We start from the raw sequence: 21192 nt of genomic DNA on the forward strand, positions 1-21192 counted from the left end.
TTTCCCATTTTGCTTTTCTCCAACCAGTACCTCCCACTCCCTCAGGCAATCCCCACACCATTGTTCATTTCCATGGGTCACACATAGTTTCTTTGGCTACTCCATTTCCTATACTGTGTTTTACAGCCTCATGACTTCTGTAACTACCTACTTGTACTTCTTAATCCCCTCACCTCTTCACCCATTCCCCCATGCCCCCTCCCATCCAGCAACCAGCAAAACTCTCTTTATCCATGATTCTGTCTCTGTTCTTGTATGCTTAGGGTTTTTTTTTTTTTAGATTAAATTGTTGATAGATATTTATTGACATTTTATTGTTCATAGTTTTGATCTTCTTTTTCTTAAATAAGACCCTTTAACATTTCATATAATAATGGTTTGGTGATGGTGAACTTTAGTTTTTTCCTGTCTGGGAAGCTCTTCATTTGTCCTTCGATTCTAAATATCTTAGCTGGGTAGAGCAATCTTGGCTTTGAAAATTTCTTGCCAATCTTTTCTAGCCTGCAAAGTTTCTTTTGAGAAGTCAGCTGATAGTTTTGAGGAAACTCCCATGTAGGTAACTAACTTTTCTTTTGCTGCTTTTAAGATTCTTTCTTTATCTTTAACCTTTGGTATTTTAGTTATGATATGTCTTGGAGTGGGCCTCTTTGCATCCATCTTGTTTGGGACTCTGGACTTGCATGTCTATTTCCTTCACCAAATTAGGGAAGTTTCTTTCATTAGTCTCTCAAATAGATTTCCAATTTCTTGCTTTTTCTCTTCTCCTCTCGCACCCCTATGATGTGAATGTTGGACCTCTTGAAGTGGTCCCAGAGGCTGGTTACACTATCTTCAATTTTTTGGATTCTTTTTTCTTCTTGTTCTGATTTTTTTTCTTCTTCTTTATGTTCTAAGTCATTGATTTGCTTCTCAGCTTCATACACTCTACTGTTGTTTCCCTGTAAATTGTTCTTTATTTTAATTAGTGTGTCCTTTGTTTCTGACTGGATCTTTTTTATGCTGTTGAGGTCCTTACCAAGTCCCTTGAGCATTCTTATAACCAGTGTTTTGAGCTCTGCATCTGATGGATTCTTGGGGATCTCCAGGGCAGGGCAAACAGTGTTAGCTAGGTTGATGGAGTCTCAGTTATGGTACCAGCCTGCTGGCTCTGTGGTTCTGTTGGGGGAGGGTTCAGAAAAAGGACAATGGCCTCTGCCCACCTTTCTGTCTGGGAGAAAGCTATCTCCCACCTCTTGCCTTGATGCCAGACACTTCAGTTCCTCCATGCATGCTACTGGTGCCTTTCAAGCTGCTACCCTGGTGCTGAGGCTCAGAGGGAGTGAGTCTGATTAAGTCCATGTGTGGGTTGTTTACAAGAAACTGCTTGGGACTTCAGCAGTGTTTTTCCACCAACTCAAATCCTCGCTGGTTTTTGTAGCCAGAAGTTATGGGGACTTATCTTCCTGGCACTGGAACCCTGGGCTGGGGGCCCTGTTGTGGGGCTGGGACTCCTCACTCCCCAGATAACCCTCTCGAATTTTTATCCACCACATGTGGATGTAGGACAAGCCTGGTTCACGTCTGCGTCTGCACCTGCCCTACCCATCTGGATGGATGTGGTTTTTTTAATTCTGTAATTGTCAGATATCCATTCAATTCTATTTCCTTCTTCTTTTTTAAATAATTTATTTGTTTATTTACTTTATTCTTAGAGAGAGGGGAAAGGAGAAAGAGAGGGAGAGAAACGTCACTGTGTGGTTGCCTCTCACTCGCGCCCCCAACTGGGGACCTGACGTGCAACCTAGTAACGTGCCCTGACTGGGAATCGAACCAGCGACACTTGGTTCACAGGCTGACGCTCAATCCACTGAGCCACAGCAGCCAGGGCCCAATTTGATTTCTGAGTGATGTTTGTTCTATATTTTAGTTGTAATTTTGATTTGTTTGTGCCAGGAGGTGAGCTGTGTTTACCTATGCTGCCATCTTGTCTGGAAATACCTGTGTTACTTTTTTAATTAGCAAAAACAATAGATATTTTATTTTGGAAAAAAATGTACTTGCTGACCTCTAGTGGTGTTATTTAGTAGCACATGTTTATTTGTTTTCAAGTAATTTAGATCTGAGTTTGACTTAGGTTAAAACAGTAACAGTAAGAGAGAAATGGAGACTCTAAGCTAATATCTGGATGGTTCAAGCCTATATGTAATTTTCTTCCAAACATACAGATAACTGGAGAAAGGGAACAGAGGGGGTGATAGTGAGGTGATTATCTAGTTCAGCAGCTTTGAAATCCATAAAAGCAAGCATAACTTATTACAGAACTTTTATCTGAAATACTTTATATCATGTTTTTGAATATTTTTATTATCATAATAATATTTGTTCAGAAGTATGATAAAGCATTTCACTTCAAAAATAATAGCATTGTTTTCCCCTTAGATATTGGATTAGAAAGGTACACTTTCAGTTTCACCATTCGTGACTCACCAACCCATTTTGTAAATGCAACATCATGGGGCAATGAACATTACATCAGATCACTTTCTGACAGCTTTAGAGTTCGTGACTGTGGTAAGTTGACATTGATTCTTAAACTTTTTATTATAGTATTATTCTTTTGGTATATTTGTGGTAACTACAGTGAGGGAGTCAAAATGCAATAGAATAAAGTCCCTTATACATGGGGATAAGTTCCAAGACCCACAGTGGATGGATGCCTGAAAGTGCACTTAGTACCAAGCCATATTTTATATATATATATAAATATATATATATATATTTATATATAAACATATAAATATAAATGCTTTTTCTATACCCGTAGACCTATTATGAAATTTGATTTATAAATTAGGCACAGTAAGAAATTAACAACAATACTAATAATAAAGTTGAACAGCTATAATAATATGTTATAATAACATTTATGTGAATGTGGTCTCTGTCTCTCAAAATATCTGACAACTGATCTGATAAATGAGACAGCCACTAAGTGACTAATAGGTAGAGAGCATATATAGCCTGGATATGCTGGATGAAGGGATGATTCACATCCCAGGAGGAATCAAATGGGATGGCTTGAGATTTCATTGTGCTACACAGAATGTCACGCTTTTAAAAATTTATGAATTGTTTATTTCTGGAATTTTTTATTTAATATTTTTGGACTGCGGTTGACTACAGGCAACTGAAACTGCAGAAAGTGAAACCACGGATAAGGGGGGACTACTGTAAGACACAATTCATCATTCTCAAGAAGCTAATAGTCAAGACTTAAGAGCATAATGCAAAGCATTATTACTTGAAACATACAATGTGATAGTCACATATTTTTACTAGGTAGCTTTATATCTTTGGTTTATTTCATATTTCGGTTTATATCAATCCCTATTTTTGCTATAATCATTTAACATAATAGGGCTCCTAAATAGATTTTGATAAAAGCTGATATTTGAATTGTAATAGATTTTAAGAAATTCTACTTTTAGTCTAAAATACCAAGTCTTTTGCATTCTTTCCCCACACCAATATTCCTCTGAAGTATAAAAAAAAGAACAAGAATTTTGAAACCAGTTAGATCCTAGTTCCAACTTTTATTCACACAATGACTTTGAGAAAATTTCTTAATCTTCTTGGACCTCAACTATGAATTAATACCCTACAAATTAATTCACAATAGATTTTAGTGAATGTTAAATGAGTTAGTGTGTCTGATATAAAGAAGGGAACTTAGCCCTGGCTCGTGTGGCTCAGTGGATTTAGTGCTGGCCTGTGAACAAAAAAGTTACAGGTTCGATTCTCAGTCAGGGCACATGCCTGGATTGTGGGTCAGGTCCCCAGTTGGGCATTGATGTTTCTCTCCCTCTCTTTCTCCCTCCCTTTCCCTCTCTCTAAAAATAAATAAAAATCTAAAAAAATAATTAAAAATTAAGTATAGAACGGAGTCACTCAATAGATGACTTATCTAGCCTCATGCAAGCAACAAGAAAGCACACATACCAGCTTTCTGTCATGGTAGAAAAAAGAAGTAAAGAGTAATACAGGTAATTTAACTACGTACTCTCCTCCAATATTGCAGTATGAAGCAACCTATTACCCATACCAATTATTTAGCACCTTAATCATATATTGCCTTGTATTAACTTTCAGAGTTATATTAGTATCTCTCCAACTGAATAATAAAGTAATTGAACATATGGACTTGAAGGCAGAAAACTTTGCAGACTTCACAGGGCCCAGTACAGTTAGAAACATTCCTTGGATGAATGCCAGAACATTAGTTATATAGAGCTAAAGTATATTTCGATATGAAAATATGTTATACATTGATGGTGATTTTCAGGATGAATAATATAAAGGATTTTAAAAGTGTGAAGTTGATGGATATAAATCTAAATAGGACTTTAGTGTGGTAGAGTAAAAAAATTACAGAATTTTGAATCAGAACATTTCTAATTCCAGCTCTACTACAGTCTAGATATAAAATCTCAAGAAAGTTGTTTAACCTCTGTGAGCTTCTTTTTTTCATTTGTAAAAAAGGAAATGATTGTGTGAATAATTAGCAAAATAGAACACAAAAAGGTTTAATATAGACCATAAGGAAATGGGAATCCTGAAATGTTAATTCATAAAAGCTTATTAAGTTGAGGAACTCAAGTCAGGATCCAGATCTTGAATTGCTCTTTCTACCCCACTACTATTATTTTCTGAGGGCCACTGTGAATTGGGTGAAGATTAATTAAGTGTTTATAAAAGGGCATGTTGTAATCAAATCAAATATAGACGAGCACCTTGTAATCAAATGAAATGTTCAGTGTAACTAATCAATAAAGTAAATATTAAGGTGAGTCCTATGTTGGGCTTTAAACACAAAGCATAAAAAGATGATCTCTGGGATCAAACTGATGGTCATACTCCAGGATTCTGTTTCTCATAGTGACACAAGAGAATGATTGAGAAGGATATATAACACCAACTCAGAAATTAGAAATAACATTTATTTATCCTATTACTTTTTTTTGTAATAGCATCATACTTTCCCCTCTCTTTTAGTGATAATTGAAAATCCCCTGATCCAAAGAAAGGAATTAGAAAGAGAAGAAAAATTCAGCCCTGCAACTCCTAGGTAAATATCTAGCACATAGATCAACAAGCTTTGTGCGAGAATGATCATTACCAATAAGCTTTTGTGTGTCAAATTAGCAGAGAGCTTACTAAAGGTGCATATTTGAAAATTAGGACTTTAATTCTTCCTCACAATGTTTATTTTTTATTATAAGATTATTTACTTTGATATAGAATTATATGAAAAAAATGACTTTATTTTTAGTACTTTGATTCTCATTCTTAAATTTATAAAAATTTGACTCCAGTCACATTAAAACTGAACAATGAGAAGGAAAGATAAATCTTGAAATTCACACACACACACACACACACACATATATATATATATATATATACATATATATATTTTAATATGCTTTATTGATTATGCTGTTACGGTTGCCCCAATTTCTTTTCCCTTTGTTCCCCTCCAATCAGTGGCCCCCCTCCCTCCAATTGTCCCCCTCCTTAGTCAATGCCCATTGGTTGTGCATATAGTTCTTCTCAACATCTTCCTATCTACTCCACTCCCTCCTACCATGCTTCTTAATTCCTGTACCATCTCCTTCCCTTTCCCCCATCGCCTTCCCTGCTAACCTCCCCCCATAATGTTCCCCATACCTATAATTCTTTTCCCACTCTCGTTGCCTACTTAGTATGCTTTTGTTTCGGTTCCCTAGCTTCTGTTGTTGGTTGTTGTGATACAGTTTTCATTTTAATGTTCATAGTTTTGATCATTCTTCACCTAAACAAGTCCCCTTAACATTTCATATAACAGTGGTTTGGATCTGATGAACTCCTTCAATTTTACTTTGTCCTGAAAGCACTTTCTCTGCCCTTCTATTCTGAATGACAGCTTCGCTGGATAGAGTAATCGTGGTTGTAGGTTTTTGCTTTTCATTCCTTTGAATATTTCTTGCCAGTCCCTTCTTGCCTGCAGAGTTTCTTTTGAGAAATCACCTGATAGTCTTATTGGGACCCCTTTGTATGTAATTCTCTTCTTCTCTCTTCCTGCTTTTAAGATTCTCTCTTTATCGTTAATTTTTGACATTTTGATTATAATGTGTCTTGGTGTGGTTCTCCCTGGGTCCAGTTTTTTTGTAACTCTCTGTGCTTCCTGGACCTGTAAGTCTATTTCCTTCCCCAAGTTAGGGAAGTTCTGCTTCATTATCTTTTCACATAATTTTTCATTTTCTAGTTCTTCTTCTTCACCTTCTGGCAACCCTATGATTTGGATGTTGGCCCGCTTATAGCTGTCCGATAAGTTTCTGAGCCTCTCCTCATTTTCCTCACTTCTCATTTCCTCTTTCTGCACTGGTTGACTGTTTGTTCCTTTCCTGTGTTCTGATTTGTTGATTTGTTATTTGATCCCTGGTTTTCTTGCCCTCACCACTAGTTTCATATGTGTTTTTGTTCATTTCAGCAGGACTAGCCTTCATTCCTTCCCCGTCTTGTTTAAGATCTGCTGCTGGGTCTGTAAGCATTCTTATAACCAAAGCTCTGAACTGAGCCTCAGAAAGATTTCCTATCTGCTGCTTCGTTAGATTAGATATTTGCTGTCTGGTCAGCTGCGTCACCGGGATCTCTATCATGATCTGTGCCATCCTGACAGTTTTGTGTTTACCTTTGTTTCCTGGGCAGGGCTGTCACACCTCCTATGCTATAGGGGGTGGAGCTCCGTGCACTCATCACTACTGGGTGACCCTTCTCACCATGCTGTGGCATTTTCTGTGGGGGTGGGGGTCCAAGATGGATTCCTGCTGTTCACTCTCCACTGAGAGACTGGGAGCCCCCTCCTCTGTCCCCAACCTGTCCAGGCCTCACAGTCCAAGGCAATGGGGTCGGCCTTCCCCGGTGTTGGAATCGTGAGTTGACGGGTCTGGTCTGCAGCCGGGGGTGCTCCCCAGGTGCTTCTTGCCTCCCCTTAAATACAGCTGTCTGTATTTAAATATAGCACAGCTTGACCTCTCCACCCCTGCTTCGCCCCTCCTACCCGTCCAGATGAGCACCACTTCTTTATAACTTCATACGTTGGACTTCCATTTATTTTCTGAAACTTCTGGTTATTTCTGGTTTTGCAGTAGTTGTATTCCTTCTTAGTTGTGGAGGGAGACGGAGCGTGTCAGCCTAGGCCTCCATCTTGGCCGGAAGTCTCCTGTGTTTGCTTGCCTCCGCATCCCAGGGAGAGCAGTTGCTCCTGTTACATTGTAAGGGGCAGAGTGTTAGGGATTCGTCAGTACAGGTCGACCTGTTTCACCACGTTGTGGCGCTGTATGTGGGGGAGGGGTCTGGGATGGAACAATGCCACTTGCAGCACTCGCCCCTCTTCCAGGGACTTCTCCCACTTCCTTATGGGACTGGCGTCCCTCTAGCTGTTTCCTTGGCTGTCGTTCCCAGAGTGGACGGGTCTGCGGAAGTTCTCGGACCGTGGGGGCCCTTTAAACAAGTGGACGCGGCTAAGAGACTGGCAGTTTCTGCCTCCACCCCAACCCCCACTGGTCTGCACAGTCAAAAGTGCTGTGGCTTGATTTTCCCCAGTGCTGGGACCGTGGGCTGTGAGGTCTGGTCTGGAGCTGGGAATGCTCCCCAGGTGTCCCTTCTGACTTTTTAAAATGTGTAACTGTGCTTTCTGCTGGCCTGCTGATGCCACCGCTACTGCCACCACCACACCGTGTCCTCTCCGCCCCGGCTCTGACCCTCCTACCTGTCTGGTTGAGTATTTCTTCTTTATGTCTTTGTTGGACTTCCATGCAGTTTGATTTTCTGGAACTTCTGGTTGTTTCTAGTTTTGAGGTAGTTGTATTCCTTCTTAGTTGTGGAGGGAGATGCAGCATGTCTGTCTATGCCTCCATCTTGGCCGGAAGTCCCCGCTGCCCCACATATGTATATTTTCATATCAAGGTATAGCTCTACTTACATGCCTTACTATCTTAGTTCCGGTTCTCTGGAAGCAGAGCCTGGAGGAGGATTTTTGTGCAAATGATTTGTTGAAGGTGAGCTCTTAGGAGTAGCCTATAAGGATAGGTTGGGGCAGAGGGCAAACCTGACCAAAGAGGCAGGTTCAGCTGGAACCCAGTCTCAACCTCTTTGAAGTGTCAGCTTGAATGTCATCTCCTTAAACCTTTCCCATCTACTCAAAGTCTATAGTAGCCCTTACAGTTCATTACTGGGACTTTGCCCTGTGCTATTTGTTATCATCACAACCCCAATCACTATCTGAGATTATTTGATTAATTGTCTTGTCTCCTTCTCACACATGTGAACTCCGTGAAATGCAAGGTCTTTTCTGTCTTCTTCACCCCCATGCCTAGAACTTAGTCACTCAATAGCATAGGCTCTCAGTCAATATTCATGGACTGACTGAATGGATGGATGGATGAGTAGAGGAAAGAGCATTCTTCGAAGGACAAACATGAAACTTCCTGGTCTTTTCTAGAACAATAAATAGTAGGTTGAACCATATTAAACTGGTGATATTGGATTATTTTTGTTGTTGTTGTTGTTGTTGTATAAAAATGTCAATTTCATCAGCCTGATATAGCTGATACAGGGCAAGGTCAGGGGAGTAGCAGGAGGAAAACCTTAAGAGAAGCAGAAACATTCCACAGACGGCTTTGTCCATTGTACCAACTTCATTCTTTGGTGATGGCTGGTCTTTGAGTTTGGAAATAATATACTCATATTTGTGGGTTAGGGAAATCACTTTGGCTATCTTAGGAGGATTCTATCAGAGGAAACAGGTTAATATTTTGGGTGAGAAGTGATACAAATACCTGAAGCAGTAGTAGGGGAAGAGGGTGAGGAGGGCCTACATCAGAGGGCTTGAAAGAAACCCCTTGAAGGGGACTTGCAAGTTGATTGGCTGGAGTGGGAAGAGTGCCTCAATTCAAGTTCAGTTGTTAATATTGTGCGTTACTCCATACAGAGCATTGCAGGAGTAAGTGAAGTCCTTGATTTAAAGTCTGTTGGTAAGGTGGTCAGTGTTACTGAGATACCCATAACAAGCTGTATCTTTATAGGGATAACAAACTTGGTCTAGAGTGCTTTTATTCCTTTCTCTCACAGAGAAGGGAACTGAAGCTCAAAGTCTTGAGTAAGCTAAGACAACTAGTATGCTTAGCACTCAGGCACAAATTGGTCCTCAACACACTTTCTTAATGAAAATGTATTTTAGACAAAAATATTTTACTATATTTTTCAAAGTTTCTAAGAGTGAAATGTATACATTTTCTTAATATAATCTAAATTACAATCAAAGAATAATTTAACTGTGAACCTGGAAGTATTGTTCTATTAAAAAGTCATTCAATATTAACATTTTGTGTGTGTTTTTGCAATTTAGTTACTGTAAACTATTGCTCAGTGAAGATCACTCAACAGTAAAAGTTTGTTCCAGTTATGAAGTGGACACCAAGTTACTTTCTTTGATACACTTACCTGTTAAAGAGTCTCGGGACTTTTATTCATTGGGAGATATTGTTGCAAATGGACACAGTCTTGATGGGAGAATTATTAATGTGCTTGCAGCTGTGAGGTCGGTAAGTTAAAACCTCAACAAAGAAAAGTTCAATTTGGTAGGGGAGTTCTATCGCTTAATTTGTGTTTGAAAAGTAGTAATCCACTGGAGTAAATGTTTCTCTGTGTCTCAATCCATAGTCAATTGAGTTAAGAAAATGGTACCACTTCTCATTAATGGGAAAGGAGCATTTAATCTGTGAATGAGTAGCAAAATAAAATCATATTTGAATATTTGAATGTTAAATGCAGCACACATCCATAAATGATCCACTAGCTCTATGAGACCCTTTAATACTTTGGTTAAACAAAGATGCAAATGGAAAGGGTAAATTCATTGACTTGAAGATTTCCATAAAGTTACTTAAAGGGGTGTAAATTATATAAATCAAGGCATCAATTCTGTGCCTGTTCTCAGAGCTGTCTAGAGGTAGGGGAGGGAGTGAGAATACCCACATTACTATAATAGGGGCCTGATGACCTACTGCACAGCATCATGTGGTGGAAAGCAGGGAAGGACAATGCTTCATGGGGCTCTGGGAGTGTTTCGCCATTTGTTGCATCAGCCTCTCCCTCTTACTTAATCATTGGCCCAAGTTTTGAACTCCATTGGGCAGACTAGAGTCACCTGGCAGGGACTAAGAGGTGGACTTCAAAATTAAAGTTTCACAGAATAAAGTACACAAATAAAATTAAAGGGGCAAGAGCAGTTTCTCAATGCATTGAATGGTGGTAGACAAAAAAAAGAAAAATTGACTTAGGTACTTGTAGTTAATATTGTAAGTAATTGCTAATTGCTTTTCTGTATTATATGACTGACCAATAAGAGTGTCAGCTATACTCGATGACAGGCCCTTGATGGCAGATGCATGTCTGCTTTGTTCATCACTCTAGTTCTGGCCTAGCGTAGTGCCAGCCGTATAGTGAGGACTCAGTGTAATAGAGAATGGAGTCACAAACACTCTACATGACAATCGTGAAAAATAGGAGAAATCACTTTCTCAGCAATTTAGTTTTTCTTATTTAAAGGCAGGATATAATCTCTCATTTTCCCTGCAATCCTATGTAGTGTTATATTGCAATGCAGTAAAAATTTTCTAACACTCAATATGAATATAAACAAAAATCTGCAACAGCTTTTTCCATACCTTCCCCACCCCAGCTGCCTCCACCCCATGTGTCTGGTACCTCCTTCCATAGGATTACATGACTTCTTTTGTTCACTGCCTTCCTTCTCCAGTTTTGCTTCCATCTCTCTTACATTTCCTTTCTTCACATCTGTTGTTAACCTGCTCTCTCTTCCTTCTTACCTCTACTTAGGTCTGTTTACTTTAAAACTCCTTTTAGTATAATTGTCTTGTGTATTGTGATATGGCAGGCCTCTCTCATACCCTGGCTGTCCTTTCCTCCAGCTTTCTTTCTAGATACTACTCTTCTGCTGGCAGCTGTGAGTCTTTCTTCAGCAACTTCCCATGAAGCTCAGCCCTGCCAATAGATGCAGTGATGACAGTGACATAGTGGGCAGCCAGCTGATTGTCTGTGCTTGGGCCATTGCTATGTGGCTGTCAGAGGTGCCTGCTATTCCATGTGAGAAGCCCTGGGGGGACAGAAGGGCCCTGAGTTCACCTTCATCTCCATGGTCCTCTTACCCCACAGTGTGGATTGAATCAGACTATGTCAAAGTACTTTCCCATACATCCTTCATTCGGTCCTCACCTTATTCTTATGAAAAGACAGAAGAGGTATTGATATTCATACTTACACTAGAAAGAGGAAGACATTGAAGCTCAGAGAGACAGACTTTATCCAGTCACATTGTTACAGAGCAAACCTGGCTGCAGGTTCCATTAGTCCCATCTGGGGTCGCCAAAACTGTTACAGAATGAAAGGGGGTTCTTTCATGTGGTGCCTTGTTGTAAAACTTAACAACGAGTGTTGAGGAAAACAGGTCTTTATTTACAATATTCCAACCTGGGGAGGGCAGTGAGCACTTCAGCTCAGAGCCCTGTTCTCCCACGGGACCTAGCACTTCCCTTGCTCCCCAAAAGGCTAAAAGCCAAAAACATTCCCAGAAGTACCCCATCCCTTATCTGTCAGCTCCTTCAGGATCTGGGATATGACATCATCAGCCTATGTATAACAGTCCAGGAAAACATGTGCCATGTTGCACTGGATCATGCAGGTTCTCTTTGCCCTTTCAAAGCCACATGGTATTCTCCCTTTCAAAGCAGCATGCAGTTCTCCCTCTCCTTTCCAAGCTGCATGGAGTTCTCCTCGATAAAATGTCTGGCGCCTATTTTTAAATCCCTGACTGCGTCCTGTGATGCAGTGGGCATGGTAACCAGTTCTGACCATTCACAGAACTTTTGCGCAGGCTCTGTATGCTTTTTTCTCACTAGTTCATAGTCAAATTCCCTCCCATCTCCTTGGGGCCTTGGAAGAACCAAATTCATTTGCATAACTAAGGCACTATTTACTAGCCATAGTCATGCAAAGGCATCTTAAAAACTGTTCCCTTTCCCCATCCCCCAACCTGCAGGCTCTGGAATTTTTGGAGACCCCCACTCTGTAATAGCATGAACTCCATGCCAGGCTCTGTACTAAGCCATGGGGATGGATATACAGTTGTTGAAAATATACTTTGAACCTCAGTGAGTCTACATAGTTGCCACCCATGGGCTTCTCATGGAACATTTGTTCTGATATGTTAAAAAAAAGTCTCCACAGTCTTAAAAAACATATTTCTGTACTTCTCTTAAATTGTGAAACAAACATCATCTAAATATACCTAGTTTAAGATAGAATATGCTTTTGAATCATCAAATATATATTAGTGATTCTTGCTATTTTGATATTTCTTATTGGCTGTTTAAAGGGTAAATGTCTGAGAGTTTCCATGGACAAATATTTAGGTACCTCTACAACTACAGTATTTCTTCACTTACCGTGGGTATTACATCCTAGACCCCCCCACGAATTAGGAACCTTACATTTATTCTACACTCTTAAACCTACGTAACTTTAACAACGTACATATACAGTACCACAAAATCCCACGATATAGCGAAAAATCCGCAATAAATAATTAAATATAATATTTTTAAAAATCCCATGATACAGTGAGGCCGCGATAAGTGAACCGCGATATCAAGAGGGACTACAGTATAGGTGAAGAATAACAATTTTCTTCAATTTCTAAGGTTGGAGAGACAAAACACTTTACAACTTCAGACCGAAGAAAAGGCCAGAGGTGTGAAGTTAAACTCTATGATGAGATGGAGTCTTCTCTTGCAATGATATGGTAACCTCCCATATCTGTCCCAAACTGTGAAACCCCTGTTATTATCACCAAGTCAGAACATTTTTATTTTATCAAAAAGATGATGGATTTACTATCAGGAGAGGAGTAATGATAGGAGAGAAATTATATTAAAAAAATAAATATTGCTCTCTTGTATTTTGAATTGTTACAGTCTGTGCTATATAAGATTGCCTTAAAAAGAGATCTTTAATGACATGGGATTGCTTAGATGGACTCACTGTAACTGCTGTATTATTGTATTCTCTTTTATTAAAAATGTGATTTATCAAGTCCCATTAATAAAGAATGTGCCAGACTTTCCATGATTCCTTGGGTACTGCCCTGGAGCCAGGCCATGGAAAATGATAGAAAAAGCAAGTGTTGTCACAGACTGGGTTCTGTGGGGCTCCTGCTGTGTCGGATGCAGGGCAGGACTACATTCTGAAGCACTGCAGGGTACTACATGGCATTGTTTAGACTCCAGATGCCTGGGTGCCAAAGAAGGCACTTTAATTGAAATGAGCCTTCAATCCATCAAGTTCCCCAAGCAGTATATCCACTGTGGGAGCCCTTGCTTAATAGTCTGAAGGAGTGACTTTAAAGTCTTTAGACCTGTAATCACTCAATTGCAAGTAGCTTCAAGTAACCTGAGTCATGGGAAAAGAAAGAACTGATGGAGCAGAAGTCGTTAGAGATTTATGGTATTGGAAGAGTGATCACACAGAAGTTAAATGCTCTGTGAAGCAGGTAGCCCTGCAAATTACAGGAAAAACCAACATTTTTAACTTGTGCTTTTGACCACATGGGGGATGGTTAACCGCAGCCCTTAAGACATTCTTTTTTTTTTTTGGTAAGGTTTACTACCATTTTTTCCTAATGTATTTCATTTTTATCACTTCTTTTTAAAAATGTGCAGTTGGGATAATGAATCCATTCTACTTGCACAGAGCTGGATACCACAAGAAACAGGTATCATACTTCAATGATTGTGTTCAATATTTGTCATTTTTTATCCCCCCATATAATAATTAAAAATGACTTTTTTCCCAAACAGTTATATTTGCCTCAGATGTAAGAATAAGTTTTGACAGATTTCGGAACTGCATGACAGCAACTGTAATCTCAAAAACCATTATTACAACTAATCCAGGTAAGTGTTATCTGAGTTTTTAAATCCTTTTGGAAATGACTGTATTACATATTTCAATATTTGTGTATTTAAAAATGAAAACAAAGCTCGGATTTCATTTGAATTAAAAATGAATGATTGTTACCCTGGCTGGTGTGACTCAGTGGATTCAGTGCTGGTCTGCAAACCAAAAGGTCACTGGTTCAATTTCAACATATCTCTTGCACATCACTGTTTCTCTCCCTCTCTCCCTCCCTTCTCCTCTATCTAGAAATAAATAAATGAGTAAAAATGAATGGCTTTTTAAAATGTACAATAAGCTATATTTTTGATATATTTACTAAAGAAAACTCTGACTCCAAAAAACCTCCGCTGCCTTGCGGCATACCTCTTCAGGGGAAAGGCTAAGGGAGTAAACCCCGACAGAAAATCCGGAGCCGGAGTCCCTAAGGCGGTTTGACGTTGTAGTCAACACCGGCAACTCCTGCGGCGCACCTGAAGCCAAGCTGTATTGACTCCGTCTTTCCCTTGGACCCTTCAGCTGCGAAGAGAGGGGGGGTCTGCTGCATGGGCAACAGCAGACCCTCCATATCACCCCGCCCAGGCTCTGTAGCTTCAGCTTCACTGGAGAGGACACTCCAGCGTCATCGTAAGATGTCGATTCAACACGGGTGGAGACAGATACCGTGCCACTCCCGAGTCGGACTGCACAGCCATTCTCGGCGGTGCAGATAGACTCTTAAGAAGCTACACCATCGTCTCTCGAGACGGACGGCTGCCGACGACGACGACTAAAGAAATATGAAAAACCAGATTAATTTTTATTTTATTTTAAAATTTTATTTATTTTTAGAGAGAGAGGAAGGGAGGGAGAAGGAGAAGGAGAGAAACATTAATGTGAGAGAGAAACATTGATCGGTTGCCTCTCTTACCTGCCCTGACCAGGGACTGAACCCGCAACCCAGGCATATGCCCTGACCAGGAATCGAACCGATGACCCTTCGCCCTGCAGGACGATGCTCAACAAACTGAGCCACACCAGTCAGGGCCAGTCTCATTTTTTTTTTAATTGGAATAATTTTAATAAGCGTCAAATGCACCTTACATTGATAACTGCAATACTGAAACAGACATTTTAAATATTACTTTTCAAAAAAGATTAGTGATTTTCTTTTTCCTGGGAAACATAGAGCTCCAACTATGAGAATTCATGTGACAAGTCTAGGACACTATGGTTTAGTTAATGCTAATATTTAAATGGGTGTTCACATTTCATGTCTACAAGAAGGCAGACTGTGAACTTCTGTATCGTTGAATTCTAGCAAAAATTCCATGAGATAATTTAAAGGAATATCAAATTTTTGAAGTGCAGACTCATAAACTCTATATTGGGATCACTTTTTTGCTTAATGTGCATCTGACTGGAGAATACAGGCAATTTTTTCTTTCCTAATTCCTTGGAAAAATATTTCTGTGATAAGGCTTGTGTCTTCTTTACTATGGTTTGTTTTTAAGAAAGATTATCAACTCTGTGGTTAGTTTCCCACAGTTGATAAAAATTATCAAAAACATCATAATATAATTTAAGAAGAAAAGTTTTTTTCAAAGGCTACTGGAAAGAAATAGCACTTCTTATTTGTATAAGCACAAACACTTAAAGCTAATCATATTGTAGGTAAATCCAATATAGTATTCAAAAGTTCTATAAAAATGAACTTCCATTGCTCTGATAGTCAAACGTTAGATCTGCATAAGAGTTGCACTGTAGCAGTTTGCTGGTTCAATTTAAGAGTTCGAAGTCCTTTTGGTGTCTTTGGCCCAATGATGTCCACATCCCAGATAAATTCAGTTCAAAAAACAGAAATTAGGGCAAAGACTCCATATAACAAAGCACAAGAATATGCTACTAGAATTTGCTGTCCTTCCATGGCTAATGCAGAAATAAAAAATCTTGGAAGAAGAAAAACTACACCATCCAATAATTCCAGCAGTGAGAATAATTCCTACCATTCCTTGCAAAGAAAATGTTACTGCGAAGCTGGAAAGTAGGATCATGGGAAGAAGACAATATCCAAGGACACTTGCCACACAACCAAATGAAACGGCTGTCATACTCATTAAGTTTAATAAACAAAACATTCCTAAACATCCAATTGCACTGATCCCATAAAGATAGCCAAACTGGATTTTGCCAGCCAGTAACAATGTGGCTCCAAAGGCAAAGCAAAAAACCATAGGTCCTGCCAGGTCAGTCTCATTCATGATGCTGCCATCTGCTACTTTTAATGGATGTAACACTGTTAGTGTTTTTTGCCAGATGTGGTCAAAATTGATACCTAATTCTTCCAATAAAGGTGGCTCATCCTCAAAACTGTTTCCGTAGAACGGCTGAGGTGCAGCTGGAGCATATGTCTGAGTTGACTGGAAAATCTGCCCGGTGTATGGCTGCTGTGGCTGCATCATGTCTGGAGGGACAAACCGGCCTTGTTGCAAATAGTCATAGCCAGCATACTGTTTGCTATAGGGGCCTCCACTTTCTCTGTAATCATAGGACTGCTGTGATTGGTCATCGATGTTGTAACTCATCTGGTAGAAATCCGTGTTTAAGCTATCAAAGCCTGACATTGCAAATAACCAAATGCAGAGGCAACGGCAGCACCTACCCCAGCGCCAGATAATCCCGCACTCTCAGGGCCAGTCTCATTTTTAAAGCATCATCCCTTCTGATAATGTTCAAGAGATCAATGTTATAGATTAGATAACCTAAATTATTGACTATTTAAAATAAATTCAGTTTTACTACATTTAAATAACTTACTACTAGAGCACTGAGAACATATATGTAGTATTATTAGTTCATAACTGTAATTAAATGTTCAGCAGGCCCACTGGAGTGGTTGTTGAAAGAAGTTGTAGCTTATTCCAATATGAAATCAGTGGAGCAGGACGTGGGGACATAGCGTGTAAGCATCCTCAAAGTGCTTTATGGTGCAGAGAGAGGTCAGCCCAATGCTAAAGAAGAATGCAGAATCCCCCAAAATGGAATCAACCTTCACAGTTTCAAGAAGATATAAATACAGTAGCATGTCATTTTAAACAAGCTCACTCTACTGGTCAATACAAAGCATCATGAGTTACTGAGAGCTATAAAGCAATTTTGTATCTTTGACCAAACCATTATCAGAATTTTTAAAAGTAGAATTACTGTGATATAGGATGTAAAATAACAAGATTCTCTTTTTTATATAACTACACTGCATCTTCACATCCTGCACAGAAATGTTGTCTCCTTGAAAGCAGCATCATGGGAGATGATGTGACACTCAGTGATTTTTTTCTTTGTCAAATTCTCATCTACTGAGCACATGCTGTGTGCTGGCCACTGTTCTGGGGTTCGTTAGCAAGACACAAATATCTCCACTTTCATGGAGCTCACATTCTAGCAGGGAAAGACAGACAATAAACAATAACAGTAACACATCTGTGAATTGTGAAATATTTAAGAAGAAAAAGAGGAGCAGAGTCAGGAGGGTCCAGAGTGCCATGGTTTGTGTAGGTCAGGTGACTGTTTACAGAGGGTAGTCAGGTAGGCATCCTGTGGAGAGGAGGATGAAATTTGAACAATGGTGTGATGAGGCAGTTAGGAGTTTAACCACAGGAAAAAGTGCCAGGCAGAGGAAACAGCCAGTACAAAGGCCCTGAGGCGGGAATGTGCTGCCTGTCGGCAGAACAGCTAGGCAACCAGAGTGGCTGGAGCTGATAAAGTAGCAGTAAGAGGAGTCAAGTTCAGAGCAGAAATGGTGGTGATCAAGAAGGCCTTACAGGCTGATAAAAGGATGCTGGCTTTTTATGCTGTAGGAAGAGGGGGGATCAGGTCAGGGTTTGGAGTAGAGCAGTGACAGTGTCTGACCAAGTTCTCAAAGGATTGCTCTGGCTGCTTCATTGTAAATTGGTGGTGATACAACCATAGTCTATTCTTCAATTCCCTTATATTTTGAGGGGGGTACATACCATGGTTTATTATTTTAAATAATTTATTAATTCAGTTTATTGTTATTATCTTTCATAACATCAATGATAGAAAATCTCCATCCTTTAAGAATGAATTTGGCCTGGAAAAATATCTAAAACACAGTTTGACCTGTCTTTTGAGAAAGGTTGTCAAGCTTTATGGAACTAATTGAATCAAAAACTCAAGACTAAGTTAATGAGACATATATTTAATGGATATTGTACATTTGGCTCTGAAAACACTAATATGCCAAAGTCTTTTGAGCAATGTCAACATTAGAATAAACACCTATTTCTCAAGGAGAATTTAAAGGAGAGTATTTATAAGGGTGCATGAGTTTCAATGTGCTTGTTCAAGTCAGCCTTATTTCTAATTTTCTACATCTGCCATGTAGAAAATAAAAACTTCTAAATGGCTTAAGTTTTCATCCTCGCCAGGATATCCAGGCTTCCTCGTCAGATAAGGCAGGCAGACTTTGTGACAGACCCTCTGACAGACCAGGTAATCCTGTTGTCAGTAGAGATCTTTATGGCGGTGTCTGCACCACATTCTTCCTATCAGCTTTTAACCCAGGAGGCTCATTGGTTTGATTTCTGTGGCGCCACTCCAGCATCTGCTTCCATCTGGTGTGCAGTAATTCTCAGTGTCTTAAAAACATTCATTCATTCATTCATTCACTCATTAATTTATAAATATTTATTGAATGCCTTTTATTTGCCAAACATTGAGATAAATCCTTTCTGGAACAAGGCAGGACATGAGTGGGTGGATGATCAGATGAGTGAAAAGATAGTCACTATATGTACTGGATATTGGAAATACAGAGATGAAAAGGAAAAACTTCTGCTCACAAGGAATTTCAGTCTAGTTCTGAGAAAGAATAGTGGGTAAGACTTGTGGTGTTATGGGAGCAAGGAATAAGAAACGCCTAACTCTGCCCTGTTGGTTAAGGTCCAAGCATCATCAGGATGATTGGTAGAATGTTGGAGTGGATGTGGGAGGAGTGAAAGACAATCAGGTGTCAGCGCAGAGGTTGGGGTGCCAGAGTCACATGAGAACCCTTTTTCAAAATCACATTCTTGCCTCTGACTATTCCTAAGAATACTCACATCCCAATTCGAGGAGCAAGGCTTTCAAATAATCTTTATTATTATTATTATTATTTTCTGATTAGAAAAGAAATAACATGAAATTCAGAAAATAACATAAAATTATAAAAAGGAAAACAAAGATCACCTGTCATCTACCACCTTATGACAGAGAATCATGTCTTTAATATATATGCTTTGAGATAATCTTGCGATGTATATATACTTTTTTAAATTAAAAAGTAATTGTTCTGCATGCTTTTGTAGGCTGCTCATTACACTAACAATAGCTGGTGTACATCTATCTCCATGTTAATAGAATGCTACTTCACATTGTTAATGTCTGCCTAATATTCTATTTGATTGCATTATTTTATGTATTCACTTTTTTACCATTAAAAATAATTTTGGATCATTCACACTTATTTAAAAAATAATCAGTTTGATTTTTAATTATTATGCATTTTCAATTTAAGAGACACCAGAAGCCAATATCTTATTGAATTTTATAAGAGAAAATAAAGAAACAAATCTTCTGGATGATGAAATTTACAGTTACTTGAAAGAATCCATAAATTGTAAGTGACCTTTAAATATTATGTGAATTTTTTAAAAGTCATAATTGGGGCCTGTTAAGTTTTGTATCACATAGTAAAAGATAACATATTCTTATTCTGTAAGTGCTATATTTTCACCTTTAAAAGTAGTTTAAAACTTTTGGGGCTTTTCTGTAACCTTTTGCCAATCTGAGGAGAGCTAAAAAATTGAATTGATTGTCTTTTTCTCATTGATGTTTTTCATTTTTTAAATTATATTTTATTGATTATGCTATTACAATTGTCCCAATTTTTCCCCTTTTCCAACCCCTCCACCCAGCACCCCCTACTCCCTCAGGCAGTCCCTACACCTTTGTTCATGTCCTTGAGTCATGTGTATAAGTTCTTTGGCTTCTCTATTTCCTATGCTGTACTTTACATCTCCATGACTATTCTGCTTTTTAATCCCTTCACCTTTTCACCTGTTCTCCTAGTCCTCCCCTCCCATCTGGCTGCCATCAACCTGTTCTTCATATCTGTGAGTCTTTTTCTGTTCTGCTTGTTGGCTTAGTTTGTTTTTTAGACTCAATTGTTTATAGATATGTATTTATTGCCACTTTACTGTTCATAGTTTTGATCTTCTTTTTCTTAAATAAATCTGATTAACATTTCATATAATACTGGTTTGGTGATGATGAACTCCTTTAGCTTTTTCTTGTATGGGAAGTTCTTTGTCTGCCCTTCCATTCTAAATGATAACTTTGCTGGATAGAGTAATCTTGGTGGTAGGTCCTTGCTTTTCATCACTTTGAATATTCCTTGCCAATCCCTTCTAGTCTGCGAAGTTTCTTTTAAGAAATAAACTGAGAGTCTTATGGGAAATCTGCTGTAGGTAACAAATTTCTTTTCTCTTGCTGCTTTTAAGATTCTCTCTTTATTTAACCTTTGGCATTTTAATTATGATATGTCTTGGTGTGGTCCTCTTTGGGTTCAACTTGTTTGGGACTCTGTGCTTCCTTGACTGGTGTGTCTATTTCCTTCACCAAATTAGGGAAGTTTTCTTTCATTATTTTTTCACATAGATTTCCAGTTTCTTTCTCTTTCTCTTCTTCTTCTGGAACCCCTATGATGCAAATATGTTGGACCTCTTGAAGTTGTCCTAGAGGCTGCTTATACTTTCCTCATTTTTCTGGATTCTTTCTTCTCCTCCTTTTCCCCCTCCCTCTCCTCCTTCTTTCTTCTTCTCCTCCTTCTTCCCCTCCTCCCCCCTCCCCCCACCTCCCTCCTCTCCCCCTTTCTCGTCCTCTTCCTCCTCCTCTTCCTCCTCTTCTTCCTCCTCTTCCACCTCTTCTTCCTCTTCTTCCTCCTCTTCCTCTTCTTCCTCCTCTTCCTCCTCCTCTTCCACCTCTTCTTCCTCTTCCTCCTCCTCCTTCTCCTTCTCCTCCTCCTCCTCTTCCTCCTCCTTCTTCTTCTCCTTCTTCTTCTTCTTCTTCTTCTTCTTCTTCTTCTTCTTCTTCTTCTTCTTC

General features: G+C 39.1%; 1 protein-coding gene and 1 pseudogene across 2 annotated transcripts in view; one reads left to right on the forward strand and one right to left on the reverse strand.

The window, feature by feature from the left end:
• Positions 1–21192, forward strand: part of MEIOB (meiosis specific with OB-fold) — a 40556-nt gene that overhangs the window by 10834 nt on the left and 8530 nt on the right. For both annotated transcript variants that reach the window (XM_090277266.1, XM_090277267.1), the window contains exons 4-10: positions 2419–2550; positions 5032–5104; positions 9428–9623; positions 12801–12901; positions 13818–13870; positions 13956–14051; positions 19607–19708. In XM_090277266.1, coding sequence (XP_090133392.1) covers positions 2419–2550; positions 5032–5104; positions 9428–9623; positions 12801–12901; positions 13818–13870; positions 13956–14051; positions 19607–19708 — 753 coding nt within the window. The remainder of the gene's footprint in view (positions 1–2418; positions 2551–5031; positions 5105–9427; positions 9624–12800; positions 12902–13817; positions 13871–13955; positions 14052–19606; positions 19709–21192) is intronic.
• On the reverse strand, positions 15855–16704 carry LOC150009471 (protein YIPF5 pseudogene; annotated as a pseudogene).

Source organism: Furipterus horrens, unplaced genomic scaffold (assembly GCF_987537825.1).
Source record: "Furipterus horrens unplaced genomic scaffold, mFurHor1.1.pri manual_scaffold_5, whole genome shotgun sequence".
NCBI lineage: Eukaryota > Metazoa > Chordata > Mammalia > Chiroptera > Furipteridae > Furipterus > Furipterus horrens.